The sequence below is a fragment of the Hyaena hyaena genome, unplaced genomic scaffold (genome assembly GCF_003009895.1).
Source record: "Hyaena hyaena isolate Hyena2069 unplaced genomic scaffold, ASM300989v1 scaffold_30, whole genome shotgun sequence".
NCBI classification, from domain to species: Eukaryota; Metazoa; Chordata; class Mammalia; order Carnivora; family Hyaenidae; genus Hyaena; species Hyaena hyaena.
In genome coordinates this window covers 4,726,443-4,743,012 of record NW_024080662.1, presented here as the reverse complement: position 1 = coordinate 4,743,012, position 16,570 = coordinate 4,726,443, and the positions used below count along the sequence as shown (strand labels likewise).

Below are 16,570 nucleotides of genomic sequence, written 5' to 3'. Positions count from 1 at the left end.
CTTTTATGTTTATTTTTGAGAAAGAGACGGAGTGCCAGCAGGGGAGGGGCAGAGAGAGAGGGAGACACAGAATCCAAAGCAGGCTCAAGGCTCTGAGCTGTCAGCACAGAGCCCGATGCGGGGCTCGAACTCAACAAACCACAAGATCATGACCTGAGCCAAAGTCTGATGCTTAACCCACTGAGCCCCCCAGGTGCCCCAAAGAGCAGCTCTTAATTGCATAAACAAACCAACCCCTTTATTCCCATCCAGTGACTAGGAATGTGAATGTGCCTGGCACTAAGGGTTTTTCCCACCAGCCCCTTCTGCCGGAGCGCCCAAGGCACCGGCCCATCCCCAGGCTGCAGCCAGGATGTTACGCAGACCAGCCGCCCAGCCGGAGGACAGTAATCGGGGCAGGGTGGGGCTGTCAGTGTGAGCCCAGCTTGACTTATCAGCAACTTCCAGGGCTTAATGATTTAAATGCCCAGTGATTAGAGAGCTGACTGCTTTCCCACTAACTCTTTCTACTTCAGTTTTGTCCCTTGGAATAATGTATGGCACGTGAGATAGACATGGCCTTCCACCCTCGCCATTTTCCCGGTGTCTTGGGGATGCTTGCCTTTGGAGGGGGTTACTCAGCCCCCATCCCAGTGGAGGAGTAAAGACTTGGGGTTCCTGAGCACCGCCCTAGGGATACCTGGCAGCACACTCAACTAAACTGGGAGCAAACTTGGGCCTTCTCACTCCTGTCTCCTGCCTTTGATTTGTTGGTTGTAACCCGAGGCTGTTTTAAGTAAGAACTTGGAAACTTTGGGAAAGATGGTTTCTATCTGAAGCTTAGAGGGAGGTAAGAATTGAGTGAGCTGGTGTGTCACTCTGGGCAACCACTAGGTGGCGGTCCATCTAGTCTCTGCTCTGACACCATGCTGATGGGGGTTAGGAATGGTGGTTTAGCCTCTCCCAGAGGCTTCGGTTTTTCACTGAGGGAGCTGAGGAGAACATGTTTCATTCCTAGACATTCTGGTGTGCTCAACACTTGCCACTTCCCGGTGGGATCTTAATTACTTTTCAGTGTGATCACTCATATTTGTCACTAATATTAGTGCTGCTTGAGGAGGGTCCCTCTTTGTGCCTGATGGATGGGGGGGGGGGGCAAAGCAGACAGGCAACGTGCAGAACTCATTTGAAACGAGCTATACTCTGAAAGTCTCCAGAACTGATGACTCTCCCAGAACCTTACAATGAACAGCTCAAAATGTGCTACTCTTCCCATCCCCACTCATAAGGCTGCGTCTGCGGGTTCAGAAATGAGCACACATGCACACAGGGGAATGGGAGGGATTGGGGCCTGCCGGAGGGCCACTTGACTGACTCCTGCTGGGGTAAGGCCCAGAGCTAGCCCTGCCCCGTGGACCTGCTAAATCACTGTCCTCTATCATGGTCCTGGCCTGACCTGGCTGTAGGACTCTGTGGATTTGCCGGTTAGACGGGATCACAAGGGAAACAATGGGCTAGTGTCTGAAGTTCTGTCGCAGGTAGACATGGCCTTGATCTCACTCTACCCCAGTTAAACCAGGGATGTGCCAAGTAGGAGGAGCAGAATAGAGGTGATGAGGCAGGAGGGGTGGAGAACTGGGAGGGGCAGCGTTCCCAGGATTTTCATTAGTTTGTTGGCTCAGCAAGCAGTTTCCCAACAGTCCTGGAAGAGGAGCTCGGTCATACTTTAGGAAGGATCTGAATTGGTTTTGGCAGATGTAAATACAGAAAGCACTTGGTTTTATGCCCCAAACCCTGAGCGTACACCCCCCTGCTGAAAGAATACCCCTGAGCAGGGGGCCACGATTACCAGCCTGTGTGCTTTCTCTCTTTTTAAACTTTGCACTTAATAGAGAAGCTTTTTATTTAGGACTTCTTCGGTCTGCATTCCTTGACTCCAGTATTTGTGGTCTAGCAATAAATCTCAAGACCAGAGCATCCATTCATTACCTTGACTCATGTTAGGCTACAAGCCAGGCATGCTGAATTCCACGTTCAGCGAGAGTCCAGTGCCACCTTGCATATAAGGGCTGGGCTGCCTGGCTCGGAGTCGTAGCTCCCCAGTCCCTAGCCGTGTGAGCTTGGACAAATTATATAACCTTTCTGGGACTCCGTTTCGTTTTCTCTAAAATGGGGTTGGAAATAGGGTTGTTGTGAGAACTGATGGAACTGGCACATCTAACGGGCTCCTAAGAGTGGTTTCTAGCACATGGTAAACATTCAAAAGAGCTGTTAAAGTTTTCCTCCTTGTATGATGAGAGAGTTGGGCCATCTGAGGTCTCCCTGCGCTCTCATTCTCCCGGAGGTCAGACCCCACCTGTGAGCTTTTTGTTTCACTAATGGAGTTTGTTTTCAGAGGTGAGTTAAAGTGTCTTAGGAGTGGCTGGAAAGTCCGTCACAGTCTCCCGCACGGGTCACCCATCATCGGTTGCTCTTTGTTCAGATGCACGTGGTTACCTGGCTGGCCCCTGCGCGCATTCGGTTTCTTGTCCTCTGACATGGTCTGCGTCCCCGTCCACCTCTTCTGGGAAGTCTCCTTGTGCTCGGAGCACCCCTGGTGATGAGGCGAGACCCTCAGTTCTCTTGCCCAGCCCTGCCCTTCATCCTTTGTTAGGATATGGGGTCTCTGGCTTTTCTTGTGTTACCCGAAGTTACTGTGCCCCAACGCCTGGCCCCCGACAATTCCCTTCCATTTTCCCAGCCTCCTCCCCAGGGTCACTCCAGGGACCTGGGCACCATCCAGATGCAGGTGCTTTTCATGGTCTCAGGAGCCTCTAAACCTTCCTCTCTGCCTGGCAACCAGCTATGCCAAAAGTATAATGTGTTAAAAAAAGAAAGAAAGAACGAACAAAAGAAAACCTTTTAAAATAGGAAGAATTCCCACTTTAAATTAGCTCAATGTCAAAAAACAAAACAAAACAAGAAGACAGTGGGGCATGGTCTTATGGGTTGATGAAGTTAGCCACTTGGACCTGGGAGGTTCTGTAAGCCAGCCCTCTGGGCTGTAGAAGAGGGAATGCATCAATCACTGAGTAATTAATTAGTCATACCCAGGAGGGTGTGGTCCACTGCAGTCAGGAAGAGGGACACATTTTAAGCATTTGCACCTCCTGACTGGATTTGTCGACTCAGATCTATAGAGATGTGTTTTTAAACACTTGAAAGATAGATCGTGATATTGATGAGTCTGTAAATTAGAAACAGCTTTTGTTTTGCTGGCTGTGCAAAATTATTAAGGTGGTCCTTGGTAACTTGATTATTTTGCCATAAATGAGCTGCTTTTCAGTGCCTGGGTCCAGCAGAGGCAGTGAGGGAACAGTGAGGCTGCCGTGGCAGTAATGAAGTTTCTCTTGGGGATTTTAAATTAGGGCTCTGCTGGCTCATAGTGGTAAGGGAAGACCATATAGTTAGAGAAACAAAGTTACTACACAGTGATACACTCTGATTGTTTTAGGGGTCGTCCTTACACCTCTGTGAGAATGGTCTAGACAAAAGGGACCTTTAAAAATACATTAGGTGAGATTTTTAGCATTCCGCAGAGGGGGTAGGCGCAGCCTTGAGCCTTAATGTGGGTTTTGCTTTGCTTGGAATCCTGCTGCCTGTCTGAGGCCTGACCCACTTTTGCTCACCTTCTGGTTTGAGATCTCCTGTAGCCCCAGCGCTGGTTGGCATCCTCCGCAGCCCCACTCCTGCCGTTTGCTCCCCATCATGAAGCCCTCTGACTTTGTGGAATTGCCGACTTAGGGCCTGTATCCACCTTGCTCAGTCTCTCCGTCTCCAGTGCCTGGCGTAGAGCTGGTACCTTCTAGATGGATGAGTGCATGGACCAGAAAGCTTCAGTACGTGATTTTTAGAGACCGTACTGAAACAGCTGGTTTGTTACTTTCCTGGACCCTCTTCATTACAGCAAAATGATTATTGGAATGGTTACTTACCTTACAGATGCATATGACGTATTGAGGGTTTGTTTTTCTTAAGCAAAACCCTCAAACATTTCCCATTAAATACATTTGTGTAATAGGGTACCTGGCTGGCTCAGTCGGTGGAGTGTGAGACTCTTGATCTTGGTGTCGTGAGTTCGAGCCCTGTGTTGGGTGTAGAGATTGATTAAAAATAAAATCTTAAAAAAATACTTTAAAAATGTTTATTTATTTTGGGAGAATGCATGCATGCATGCATGTGCAAGCAAGGGAGGAGCGAAGAGCCAGGTAGAGAGAGAATCCCAAGCAGGCTCCGAGCTGTCAGCACAGACCCTGACACAAGGCTCGATCCCATGAACCACAAGATCATGACCTGAGGGAAAATCCGGAGTCAGATGCTTAACTGACTGAGCCACCCAGATGCTTCCCTCCTCAAAATACTTTTTTTTCTTTAAGTTTATTTATTGATTTTGAGAGAGAGAAAAGAGGGCACTCTGTGCTGACAACAGAGAACCTGATCCAGGGCTCAAACTCACAAACCATGAGGTAAGGACCTGAGCCAAAGTCAGATGCTTAACTGACTGAGCCACCCGGGCACCCCCCAAAATACTTTTGAATAATGCTTAGAGCAGCAAATGTTGATACCTATTTGTTCTTTTTAGAAGTAATTGGGCATAAGATTCAAGAGGCCAGCATGGAAAAGGTTTTTTCTCTTGAAAAAATAGCAAATAAAGTAAAAGGGATATTCTAATATTTAATCAGCTGGCAGTCTTTCTCGTTTCATTTTCCTGCTGTTCAGTACAGTGATAATCTAGTTTGTGATATAACTGGCATCCCATTTATGTATCTTCTCAATCATTCTAGGAAGGTCATTGTACTTACATTGTGCATTTTGTTTTGAGAGTTTCGTGGTGCATTTTTTAAAAATCTAAAAAAATTTTTTAGTGTTTTTTTATTTAAAAAAATTTTTAATGTTTATTTTTGAGAGAGAGACACAGACCACGAGCTGGGGAGGGGCAGAGAGAGGAAGACACAGAATCCGAAGTAGACTCCAGGCTCTGAGCTGTCAGCATAGAGCCCTATGCGGGCCTTGAACTCACAAACCGTGAGATCATGACCTGAGCCGAAGTCAGACGATTAACCGACTGAGCCCCCCAAGCGCCCCTTAATGTCTATTTATGAGAGAGAAAGAGCGGGACCAGGGAAGGAGCAGAGAGAGAGAGGGAGACACAGAATCCAAAGCAGGCTCCAGGCTCTGAGCTGTCAGCACAGAGCCTGATGCGGGGGCTTGAACTCACGAACTGTGAGATCATGACCTCAGCTGAAATTGGACGCTTAAGGGAATGAACCACCCAGGTGCCCCTCATGGTGCATTTTAAATGAAAGCTCGGGATGGTATATGTAATGTGGCCCCTCTGTGACTAGACTGCTTAACTCTCTAGGCCTCCTGGGGAGAAGGGTAGTCTACTATCGAGTTAAGAGAGTTAATTATTACTGGCCAAGGTTCACTTTACCATTGTTCTCTTGTTTCTCTTTGGATAAAGATGGCTTCAGGTAGAAGTCGGGGATGGGGGGGGAGGAGGCATCACACACAGTGAGAGATCCAGGGCACAGTGCCAGTCTGGCTGGTTGCATGTGTCTGGAGGCTGGAAAAGCGGCAGGTGCCATCCCCCCTCACTTCCGTGACTTCCTTGCACAGGTGCTGGGCCGTCCAGCATTCCACAGCGAAACCGGAACAAAGCCGTGCACCTCTGCTCTTTGTTTCTGAAAAGACTCACTCAGCTTTTCTGTTGCCCTTCTGTGTAGTTCAGCCAATGCTACCCCTGAATTTGAAGGTCGAGGAGGTGATGACCTTGGCACGGAGATTGCTAACACCCTCTACCGGATATTTAACAATAAGAGCAGCGTTGACCTGAAGGCCCTCTGCGTCAGTCCCCGGGAGCACTGCTGGGTTCTCTACGTGGACGTGCTGGTAGGTATCACGCTGCTGAACCGGCCGCGCTCTCTGCCTTTGCGAGAGATGGGTTGGCCTGCTTTCCTTCTGGTGCCTTTTCCCTCTTCAAGTGGATGCTTTTAGCTTCCAGAGTGAGACTAGATGGAAAAAGAATGGTGTCCTGTAAAGTTTTTTATTTTTGTCATTTTTTTTAAACTTTATTATTTATTTATTAATTTATTTTGAGAGAGAGAACGTGCATGCGCATGCAAGTTAGGGAGGGACAGAGAGAGAGAGAGGGAGAGAGAGAATCTCAAGCAGGTTCTGTGATGTCAGCACAGAGCCCGACACTGGGCTCAAACACACAAACCATGTGATTATGACCTGAGCCGAGATTAAGAGTTGGACACTTGGCAGAGTGAGCTACCCAGGCACCCCTGTTCTGAGTTTTTTTTCTTTTTTTCTTTTTTTAATGTTTATTTTATTTTTGAGACCGAAAGAGACAGAGCTTGAGTGGGGGAGGGGCAGAGAGAGAGGGAATCACAGAATCCAAAGCAGGCTCCAGGCTCTGAGCTGTCCGCACAAAGCCCAACGCCGGGCTCAAACCCACAGACCGCGAGATCATGACCTGAGCCAAAGTCGGACCCTTAAACGACTGAGCCACCCAGGCGCCCCTAATGAATTTTTTAAATTGAATACAACATATGTATTGTAGCATACATATAATACCATCTTACAGTAATCACAGTCCTATCACGGTAGCACCTAAAATTACCCACTGAGCTCATCAGGGAAGAAGAAAAGAACGAGAGATGCTTTCTAGATGGTATCAGACGGAGCTTATGGACTGAAGTTAGACAAGGTGGCGGACTCTACTACGTAGAATGTGGATGATCTTTCTATGCATTTTCATTTAGCCCTTACAGCTCTTCAGAGAGCAGGCACGACTGTTTGGGCCATGTATAGGTGAGGGAACTGAGGTTCAGGGGTAAAGTGACTACTCTCAGCTTGTGAGTAGTAATGTTGGGACTCAAAGCTGGGTCTCTTTAATGCCAGTGCCTGCTCTTGACCTCACTGAGCCATCCTCCCTTGAAAGCCCCCTGTAGCCCATGTGTTGAGTCCCTCACCCCCAGGGAGGACCCTGAGACCCTGCATCCTTCTGCCCCGACCCAGCTCCTACAGGAGCTCTCTAGTCCTGCCTCCCATTTCCTTACCGGTGGTTCCCTCCCAGACGCTCCTCCGGCTGGTTCTAACCTGGCGCCTGGACGGTACCTTCTCATGCAGCTGTGATTAGTTGTGCCCCGTGCTTATTTGTGTAAGGCAGGCTCTTGTTGGGTTTATTTTATTCCTTTTAGTTAAATTTTATGAACCTTGAGATTAGCGACTACCTCTTCCCCTTCAGATCGAGATCACAAGGCCAATCCATTAACCAGACAGATTCTTTAATGAACCTAAGGATAAAGCAGATTCTGGGGACTGAGAGGGAACTTCTTGACGAGGAGCAGCCTGGCTGTCTCTAAATGCTGGCCCTGCATGAAACAGGGTAGGACTTTCTGGATACTTTAAAATTAATTTGATAATGGATGGAGCACCTGCAGACCTTTCCTTTTAAGATTTCTTGCATTTGGATTTCTTCTCTCATGTTTTTTTCTCCAGGCTCTGTTTATTTTTGGAAATAAGACATGAGCTTTTGAAATCTTGTCATCCTCTGAAAAATTTTGAATGAATTAGGAAAGCAGTTTTTGAAATTCGGTTATTAACGAGGTAGATCTGTTTGTGTCATTCACGTAATTCGCATCTGGGGAGGGTTCCACTTCCGCAAAAGCACGTTTGCCTTCAGCCTCAGGGGGAAAGTGCCTCGTGCATGCGAGGTGGGGATGGGGTTTTGTTTTCTCCTACATCTAAAAATACGCGGAATACATCGAGTCCATGTTTGAAGCAAGATGGTGGAAATCCAGTCTTGTCACGGGAATTGCAGAAGTGAATGACTCTCGGTGTATTTTTGCCCACTGGTCCGGAGAGTCCTCAGGCAGAGCCCATCCTTCAACCATATATTCACTGGGCAATTTTCCTGTTTTCATGCCTTTATCGTAGGTGCATTTACTCGATGCCTGTCACAGTCCGATGATCCGCCTATTTCCAGTGTTATTCTTTTTACCTCTGTTGGGTTACTTTATGAGAGTAGAAATGTACCTTCCTGGACTCTTCACTCTTCTTTCCTCTTTGCACTTCTTCAGTGGCCTGGTTTTGACTTCGAAACCTGTCGGGACTTTGTCACATTGACAGTATACAGGCAACCTTTGATGGGGAGACCGTCCCAAGGTCTTGTGATGAGCCTGGGAGTGGGGCCGAGAGGCTGGCAAGTGGTCCGCGGCACTGGGCACGGGGAGGGCAGGGGGGGTGGGGGAGCGACCGCGGCACCTGGCAGCTGGCTGTGTGCAGTGCCGGGAGGCGCGAGCCCGCGTGTCTGAGAGGACGGTTGAGAGGAAGCCCCGGAGGAGCAGGTGTTTTATGGGGACACCTGTTTTCTACTTATGCTTCCTAGCAGTACTACTGTTTTGGAGGTTTGCCTTGAGAAAGGAAACCCCTCTGGCTCAAACAGTTGAGTGTCTGATTTCAGCTCAGATTACGATCTCACAGTTTATGAGTTCAAGCTCTGCGTGGGGCTCTGTGCTGACAGCTCAGGAGCCTGGAACCTGCTTCAGATTCTCTGCCCCACTCTCTCTGCTCCTCCCTTGCTTGCACTCTCTCTCTCTCAACAAGAAATAAATAAACATTAAAAAAAAGAAAAGAAAAGAAATCCCTCATTCCCGGAAGGTCAACAGCATAAGTTGTGCTCTTCCCCTAAAAGAAGCTTTCTAGAATCTGTTCACCTGACAGTGGAAGGTTATGTGTGACCAGGTGTGTGCTCTTCCCCAGTTCTGCTCCTTCAGCACCTCTGCTCTAGGAGGGATTTTCACCCTGGAGAGGGTGGACGCCCACACCCTGCACTGGGACCACAGCCCAGGCTCTCTGTAATGCTAGACGTCCCGTACCTGCCGTTCTCTCCTAGCTTGTCTGGGCCTGTTCAGACTGCTTTGGGTCTTCATATAGCGTCTACTCTCCCCGCCTCCTGGCTGTTCCACTGTGTTTAGCAGAAAGATTCCTGCTAGGCTGCAGCTGCTTGGCTACAAGAGAGGAAGGTAGGGCCTTTGAGCCCCTGTTACGTGCCAGGGATGGTAAGGATGTGATCTCATTTAATCCTCACGGTCGCCCAATAGAGAAGCGTGGCTTTGCTTTACTGACAGGGAAACTGAATCCCAGAAGATACATGGCCAGCAAGTGGCAGAGAGGAGTGTCAGCCCCACAGCCCCGCCTGGCTTACTGCATTCTGTGGCTCCCCGTGAGGGGCCTGGGCAGGCAGACCGGAGTCCTGGAGCTGCTCATCCTTCACATCCGTGGGAGAGGGCAGGCTGATGGGTACCTGCCCTTCCGGGGGGCCCTCGGCAGATAGGGTTTAGCATTGTGCCCCCTTGATTTCATCCCTTGCTGCTAAGCCAGTAGGTTGTATCAGGTCACTGTGCCATGAGTGAGAGGGCTTTTGTGTCCCTGCCTGCCAAGCAAGGGTGGGTGACATGCTCTCCAGGGTCCTTTCTGGCTGGGAGGCCCCACAGCTGCCAGAGCAGACGTCAACATTTCACTAGCACTTTCTCTGCATAAAGCAGATCCTGTGGGAGAGCAGCATGTGAAACGGCGGCCTTCAGCCCAGGCTCATCATCAGGGCCACCTCGAGACTAGAGTCAAGTGCACGTGCCAGGGTCTCACCCTGCGTTTTTCTTTCTTTAAAAAAAAATTTTTTTAAGTTTGTTCATCCATTTTGGGAGAGAGCAGGAGCTAGGGAGGGGCAGAGAGAGAAAGAGAGAATCCCAAGAGGACTCCACACTGCCAGCACGGAGCCCCATATGGGGTCTGATCCCATGAACTGTGAGGTCTTGACCTGAGCAGAAATCGAGAGTCAGCCGCTTAACCCACTGAGTCAACGCAGGTGCCTGTCACCCTGCAGTTTTCATAAGTTCTTGCCGTGGTTCTGATGTACAGCCAGGCTTAGAGACCCCAGCTGACGTCACTGCTGCAGCACGCATCCTCAGTCTGTGAGGCTGGCAATGGGGAAGCGAAGGAGCGAACCGGTAATCTTTAGAAGCACTTAGCTAACGCTTCCTGTGTGCTCGACACACTGCTACAGGCTTTACAGATACTAACTCATTCCGCCTTTGTAACCACTCCATGACATAGCTGTGATTTTTGCCCTTCAAGAGGCACAGAGAGCTTAGGTGGCACCCAGCTGACCGGTGAGCCCGGGAATCCTAGCATACGGTCTGACTCAGGAACCCAGCTGGAGCTCTTAGCTGTGCGGCAGTGCATCTGAACCACCACAGAGAAGGGCTAAGTTGTTTGCTAGGTGAACAGGCTGCAGTTACAAAGCCAAGCAGTAGTACGGGGCGTCGGGGTGGTCATAGTTTAATAAGCAGTAATTTTACAGCATCGTGGGAAGGGCGGTGTATGCACTTGAGGCGAAAGCTTAATGAGGAGTTAGAGATTTGCATTGGGTGCGAATGAAGTGTGTGAAGGAAACGTGCCAGATTCTGAGTTGAGTTGGGAAGGCCCAGGCTTAGGGCCTGCCAGCCTTCGGCAAGTAATCGCCAAGCTCTTTCTTCCTGGCAGCCCTTTGCTGGGCCTTGAGGAGAAAGGAATGGACAAACCCGACAGGGTCCAGGCCTCAGGAGCCCTTAGTTCAGATGAAGGGGAGACTGGCTCTAAAGAAAAATACATGGAAATACATGACTTTTCTTCCTACATATGGGACTTTCACTTCTTCCTTTCTTGGGGCAGCCCAGTTGACTTTATTCCATCACCTCAGGCCAGCACGTCACTGAAATGAGGCCAGAAGGATGTGTCGTCTTCTACGTAGTACTGTGCTCGAACCCATCCTGATGAATGAGCACACATAAGGGCATTCAATGCTTTGGCTCATGGGCAAAAACCTGATTTTAGTGACACTTAACATGCAGCCTAGAGCGTCTGTTCCATGTTTGAGCATCAGCTGTGTATCAGTAATTATGTGCAGGAGGTAACCACACCAATAACCGTGACCCTGGCAGCTGCGGTTATCTGTGCCGCTGTGCTGTGTGTGTTCGGAGGCCGGGTGAATGTCAGCACAGAGGAGAGTCACACTTGCAGTGCAGTCAGGAGCCTTTTGGGGCAAAGTAAAGGTGATTATTCCCTCCTTGAGTGCAGACCCAGCTGGCCAGGGGGCCGGTTAGAGGAAACCCACTGCAACCCGGAGCCGGCGGTGACCTCACCCGTGGGACCCAGGCCGGCACAGCCTACACAGTGCTTCTTGCAATTAGGGTGATGCCTGGAGAGTCCGCCAGGAGAGCGGCCGCCTGTTCCTTTATTTTGTGAACACTTGGTCCGTATTTCTTAGGAGCCAGAGTCCTTTAATTGGGATAATACTTAGAGTAAGAAATGACTTTTGCTTTTCCTTCCCGCCTTGCTCCTTGCCTCCCTTAGCTGCTGGAATGTGGCGGGAATTTGTTCGATACCATCTCCATCGCTGTGAAGGCTGCACTCTTCAATACAAGGTGAGTCTTCCTGGAAACAGCCCCGTGGGCCTGCAGAGAACCCGAGCGGACACTGGGGAGGGGACGCTCAGCACACTTCTCCCAGAGCTCCCAGGGGGCGTAACAAGGGGCTGTAGCATGAAAACTGGCGGCCTTTAATGGTAAGCTCCAGATTCCACGAGATAAAAATAACATATGCATATATTTCTGTATTTGTTTTTTATATTCTTATTTTCATAAGTAACCATGTCCCATGTAAAAAAAAATATTAGAAAACCACAGAGAAGCAAAAAGAGTGGAAATCAACCAGAGGTGAATGGTCCAAGTGCTGTTACTGGATAAAGAACCTGGGGGGCATGGGTTTTGCCTGCCGCGCGCCCTGCTACGCCCCCAGCACCAGGAGCAATGCCTGATGCAGAGCGGGTGCTCACGTCCTCCCTGACTAGATGCCCGAGTGCTCTGAGCGCAGGGTAGCAGCCTGCAGGAATATATATCCTGCAGGGATATATCCCAAAATGGTTATTGTGATTCTTTTCCAGGGCTCCTATTATAGGCGACTTAAATAACCTTCATCTGTATTTCAGAGGGTTTTATGGTGAATTTAGACTGCCCGAGTAATTCAAAAGAAAACAAAAACAAAGTTAAATAAATTTAGATGAGACGTCGCAGGATGGAGCATTTGCTGAGAACGAAAGCTGTAGAGACCCCCCACCCCAAGCTGTGCCCCTGGACCCCTGGCCGAGACCAGTCAGGAGACGGGCCAGCCACTTGTGGCCGCTGTGGGGCCCAGTGCCATTTGTAGCAGCCTGTGCTCGGCTCTATCTTAGAAGAAAGGAAGTGGCCGTCTGTTGGGCCTTGAGCTTCAAAAAGCACTCCCTGTCTCCCTGCTGGTTTTCCACGGGCACCAGGGCAAAAGGAGACAGTAGAACCAGACGAGGCTTGAGGCTGTCTGCCTGTGGGCAGGAGCGTTGGGCAGGCTGTGCACCAGGATGGCAAAACTCAGCTGCTCAGGTTGGGGGGGACACCTGTCCTGGGCGTAGCCAGGAAACTCGTCCCCCGAACCAGAACAGCCCTGCAGGTGGCAAGGAATGTGGACAACGTGAGGCATAAGGCCCTCTGGGACACGGAAAGACCTTTTATCCAGTCCGTGTCCTTTAGGACAGAGGCTCTTCTGTAGCCCTTCAGTGGAACTGTGTTGTGGCCAAAGTGTCCAGAAGGAGTGTGTGTGCGTGTGTGTTTGTGTGTGTGTGTGTGTTTATTTTTTAACATAACCAACCCAGATTCAAACAGATTACCTGACTTGCTCAAATAAGGTTACTTGGTACTTCCACCCTGGGTGCCCCTGACACGGAGACTTCCAGCCAGGGCAGACCCTAGCAGGACTCCCCAGCTTCTGTGGACATGCCCTGGCTGCGGCTTCTCTGCTGTGGATGCTGCCTCGTGTAGGGACAGCCGGCACGGCTGGAATCGGAGAAGGCTTTTGTTAGAGGAGCAGGGAAAAGCACCAGCACTGTTTCCATTACAGTAGCTGAATGAACCAGCTCTTCCTTCCTGGCCGCCCCACCCCAGATGGAGAGGAATGGGCTCTACGAGTTAAACATACTTTCCAGCACCCGACTTAAGAAGCAGCATGGCCAGGCCCCCAGAAGCCCTCTCCCCCTCCACCCCCGTGCGATCACTACACCCACTGAGGGGAGCCATTGTCCTGTAACAACAGAACGGTTTTGTACTTGATATGAATGAAATCACACACTTTCGTGTGTCTGCTGCATTCACTGAGCGTTGTTTGAGACCCCCGTGTTGTGGCCCGGAGTCACAGTGTGTTCACGTGGCATGCTGTTCCATCATGTGACCGGGCCACAGCCGATTTATCCTTTCTGCGGTCAATGAGTGTCTGGGCAGTTTCCAGTTTTCTTGGCTATTCCAAACATGAACATTTTTGTATTTTTCTTGCACATATTTACCCATTTCTGTTGGGTACGGGTGAGAGTTTTGGATCATACAGCATGACCGTGTTTGGTTTTAGTAGATACACTGCAAAACAGTTTTCTAAAGTGCTTTTACTGGCGGATGGATACGTACACCAGCGTTGTATAAGTGTCCTGGGTTGCTTCAGATCTTTGCCAACCTGTAGTGTTTTCGGTTTTTTGGGGTTTTTTTTTGTCTTTTTAATATCCGCCATTCTGGTGAGTGTCTCTTGGTATCATATTGTTTTAATTTGCATTTCCTTGATGAATATTTAAGTTGAATACCTTCTCGTGTGTTTATCGACTACTTGAATAGCCTCTTTTATGAAGTCCTGTTCCAGTCTTTTTGCCTGTTTTTCTGTTAGGTTGTCATTCTTTTATGTTTGGTAGGAATTTTTTACGTAATATGCCAGCTTCTATGTACACATGCACAAGCGCACACATTTGCAAATGTTTTTCTCCATTCCAGATTCTCTTTTTAACCTCTAAATGATGTCTTTTGACAAACAAGTTCATATGTATATTTTTTTAAATTTTGAAATATTGTACAGAGGGCCATTGAAAAGATGTTTTATTCTGCTTACTACTGATTATGCTCGCTCTTCTGAAGGTAGAACATCAGTGTGATGTGGGAAGATCATTCCATTCCTAATACCCATTTAGTCAAGATAAAAAATAATCAGTAAATGCAGCTTGTGTGCAGAGGCCCTGGCCAGTGAAATTAAAGAGGTCAGGTTTGTCCCTTTCGACAACACTGGAGACCTTCTTCCCCCATCCCCCACTCCCCCTTTGGGAATGTCTCTACTAGCTTAAAATAGCTCTTTCCAGAATAAGGAAATGTTCACTATTGATGTTCTCTTAGCCCTCAGGCTTTCTCATCAGCCTTAGTGGCACTTCTTAATACCTTTCAGAACATATGCTTCATTTCCATGGGTCTAAGATATTAATTTGGACCAGTGTCTATCTAAATATGAAGCAGACAGACACATTGATGGTATATATGGGCAGGGACTCCTCAGCACTTGCCTAAGTTCTTAATGACCCAGGCTTTATCTTCGTCATCTGTTTACTTGCTAACATGTTAACAGTGGAAAGGTTAGTCAGTTTCAGAGAAAACACAGACACACGTACATTATTCTTCTCTGGTTTTCTAGTTTCTCTGCCTTTGTATAGGCAGATGCTGACGCTAGCAGGGGTGCAGAGCAAACGCTGCTGTTGGGGCTCAAAGGCCTGCATTCAGTCTGCTCCAACAGTTGTTACTGCCTGTGACCTTGAACAAGTAATTCAGTCTTGCACAATAAATGAGTCCTTCCTTATGTCCGTTAATGTGTTGGACTCTGAGGATGGGGAGGGGAGGACAACATTGGCCATGGTTTCATTTGTCTTTTTCTGTCTTTGAATAACATAGCCGAGGAACAGGCAATTCAGATGTCCAACTCTATTTTATTGCTTTTTTTTTTCAATGAAATAATCAATGTGAAAGGATTCCAAGAAACTCTAGAGGATTATTCAAATATATGGTATTATTTTAGTGTAGCGTATCCCATAGGCACACAGAATTTTACAGATTCAGAATATCTTGGATACAAAGGCCTCCAGTGTCAAAGAAGAGTTTCTAACAAATGAATTTCTGCATGAAAGTAACAAGATAAATACCAAAAAGAGTCTCCTATAACTCATCACATGATAACTCATCCCATTCATTAACAAGTCCCTCAGACCCTGTGTAATGTAAGCATGAAGAGATTTGCTTTGAGGTTAGGATTCTTTGCCTTGTTCACAAACGGCACAGTGTAAAAATCTGTGCAGTGGGTTTTATAATTCTTCAGAAGTTCACAATTCTCAACATGATTGAATCTATCATTTTTTTTCTGCCTTCATGGTAAGCCGTTTTTGTGTCCTGTTCAAGAAATCTTTGTCTACTCCAAGGTCATGAAGATTAGTTTTAGGGTTTTACTTTTTCTTCTAAAAGCTTTATTGTTTTATCTTTCCCTTTTATCTCTGTAGTCCATTTAGTATGGATTTTTATATATGGTATGAGGTAGGGATCAAGATTCCTTCCGCCTCCCCCCATGTATGCATATCTGATTGACCAAGTGTCATTTTTAAAAAGACCGCCTTTGGGGGTGGCTGGGTGGCTCAGTCGGTTAGGCATCTGACTTTGGCTCAGGTTATGACCTCACAGTGTGAGTTTGAGCCCCACGTCGGGCTCTGTGCTGACACCTCAGAGCCTGGAGACTGCTTTGGATTCTGTGTCTCATTCTCTGCCCCTCCCCCACTTGTGCTCTGTCTCACAAAAATAAATAAATGTAAAAAAAAAAAGCCCTCATTCCTCCACTGCCCTGCAGTGTTGCCTGTGCACTCTTGACGGGGACGGTAGGGATGAGGTGACAAAGTACAAGCCAAGTGTGACTTCATCTTGGGAGGCACAGGATTTATGACCCCAATTCTCAATCTCAAGAAAAAGAAGTTGTCTTTCTTCCTCACCGTAAGTGGGGATTTTGATTATGCTTCTGCTTCTAGGATACCAAGAGTTCGTGTTCTAGAGGACGAAGAGGGATCCAAGGACATTGAACTCTCTGATGACCCTTATGACTGCATCCGGCTAAGTGTGGAGAATGTCCCCTGCATTGTCACTCTGTGCAAGGTATGTGGTTGTATCTAGAGGTTTTTGATTTCCTTGCGAGTCTCCTTCAACCCCAGCCCTTTAAGGTTACTTAGTAGATTGAGGAGTTATAGCTTCACAAATCATATAGAAGTAGCTTTAATCCAAATCCAATAATTCGGTTATTTTAGAAGCTGTGATACGAGCAGCTCTTCCTTTTTTTTTTTTAATTGGAAAGCATGATGGAGTCTCAGGGGGACACAGGTGGGTTCATAGTAATGGTAGCCAGAGTTTGTTAAGCTCCTCCACATGAGGCACTTCACCGAAACACCCTGGTGTGTACATTTCCCTTAGTTCCCTCAGTTCTGTGGGGTCTAGGCTGGATGAGTAATTGGGGGGGGGGGTGAAGGTACTGTCCGTGGGCTGCAGCGCCTGCATCTGTGAAATGAGGGGTTGCAGCAGGGATCTGGGCATCTGTTAAGTGTGCTTTTTACGTTAGCGCCGAGGCCTGTGGAGCCCAAGCCCTG

At 48.1% G+C, this 16,570-nt stretch overlaps 1 protein-coding gene across 2 annotated transcripts in view; it reads left to right on the top strand.

Moving 5' to 3' along the window:
* Positions 1–16,570, top strand: part of EXOSC7 (exosome component 7) — a 44,184-nt gene that overhangs the window by 14,444 nt on the left and 13,170 nt on the right. For both annotated transcript variants that reach the window (XM_039228183.1, XM_039228182.1), the window contains exons 4-6: positions 5,745–5,910; positions 11,422–11,492; positions 15,962–16,085. In XM_039228183.1, coding sequence (XP_039084114.1) covers positions 5,745–5,910; positions 11,422–11,492; positions 15,962–16,085 — 361 coding nt within the window. The remainder of the gene's footprint in view (positions 1–5,744; positions 5,911–11,421; positions 11,493–15,961; positions 16,086–16,570) is intronic.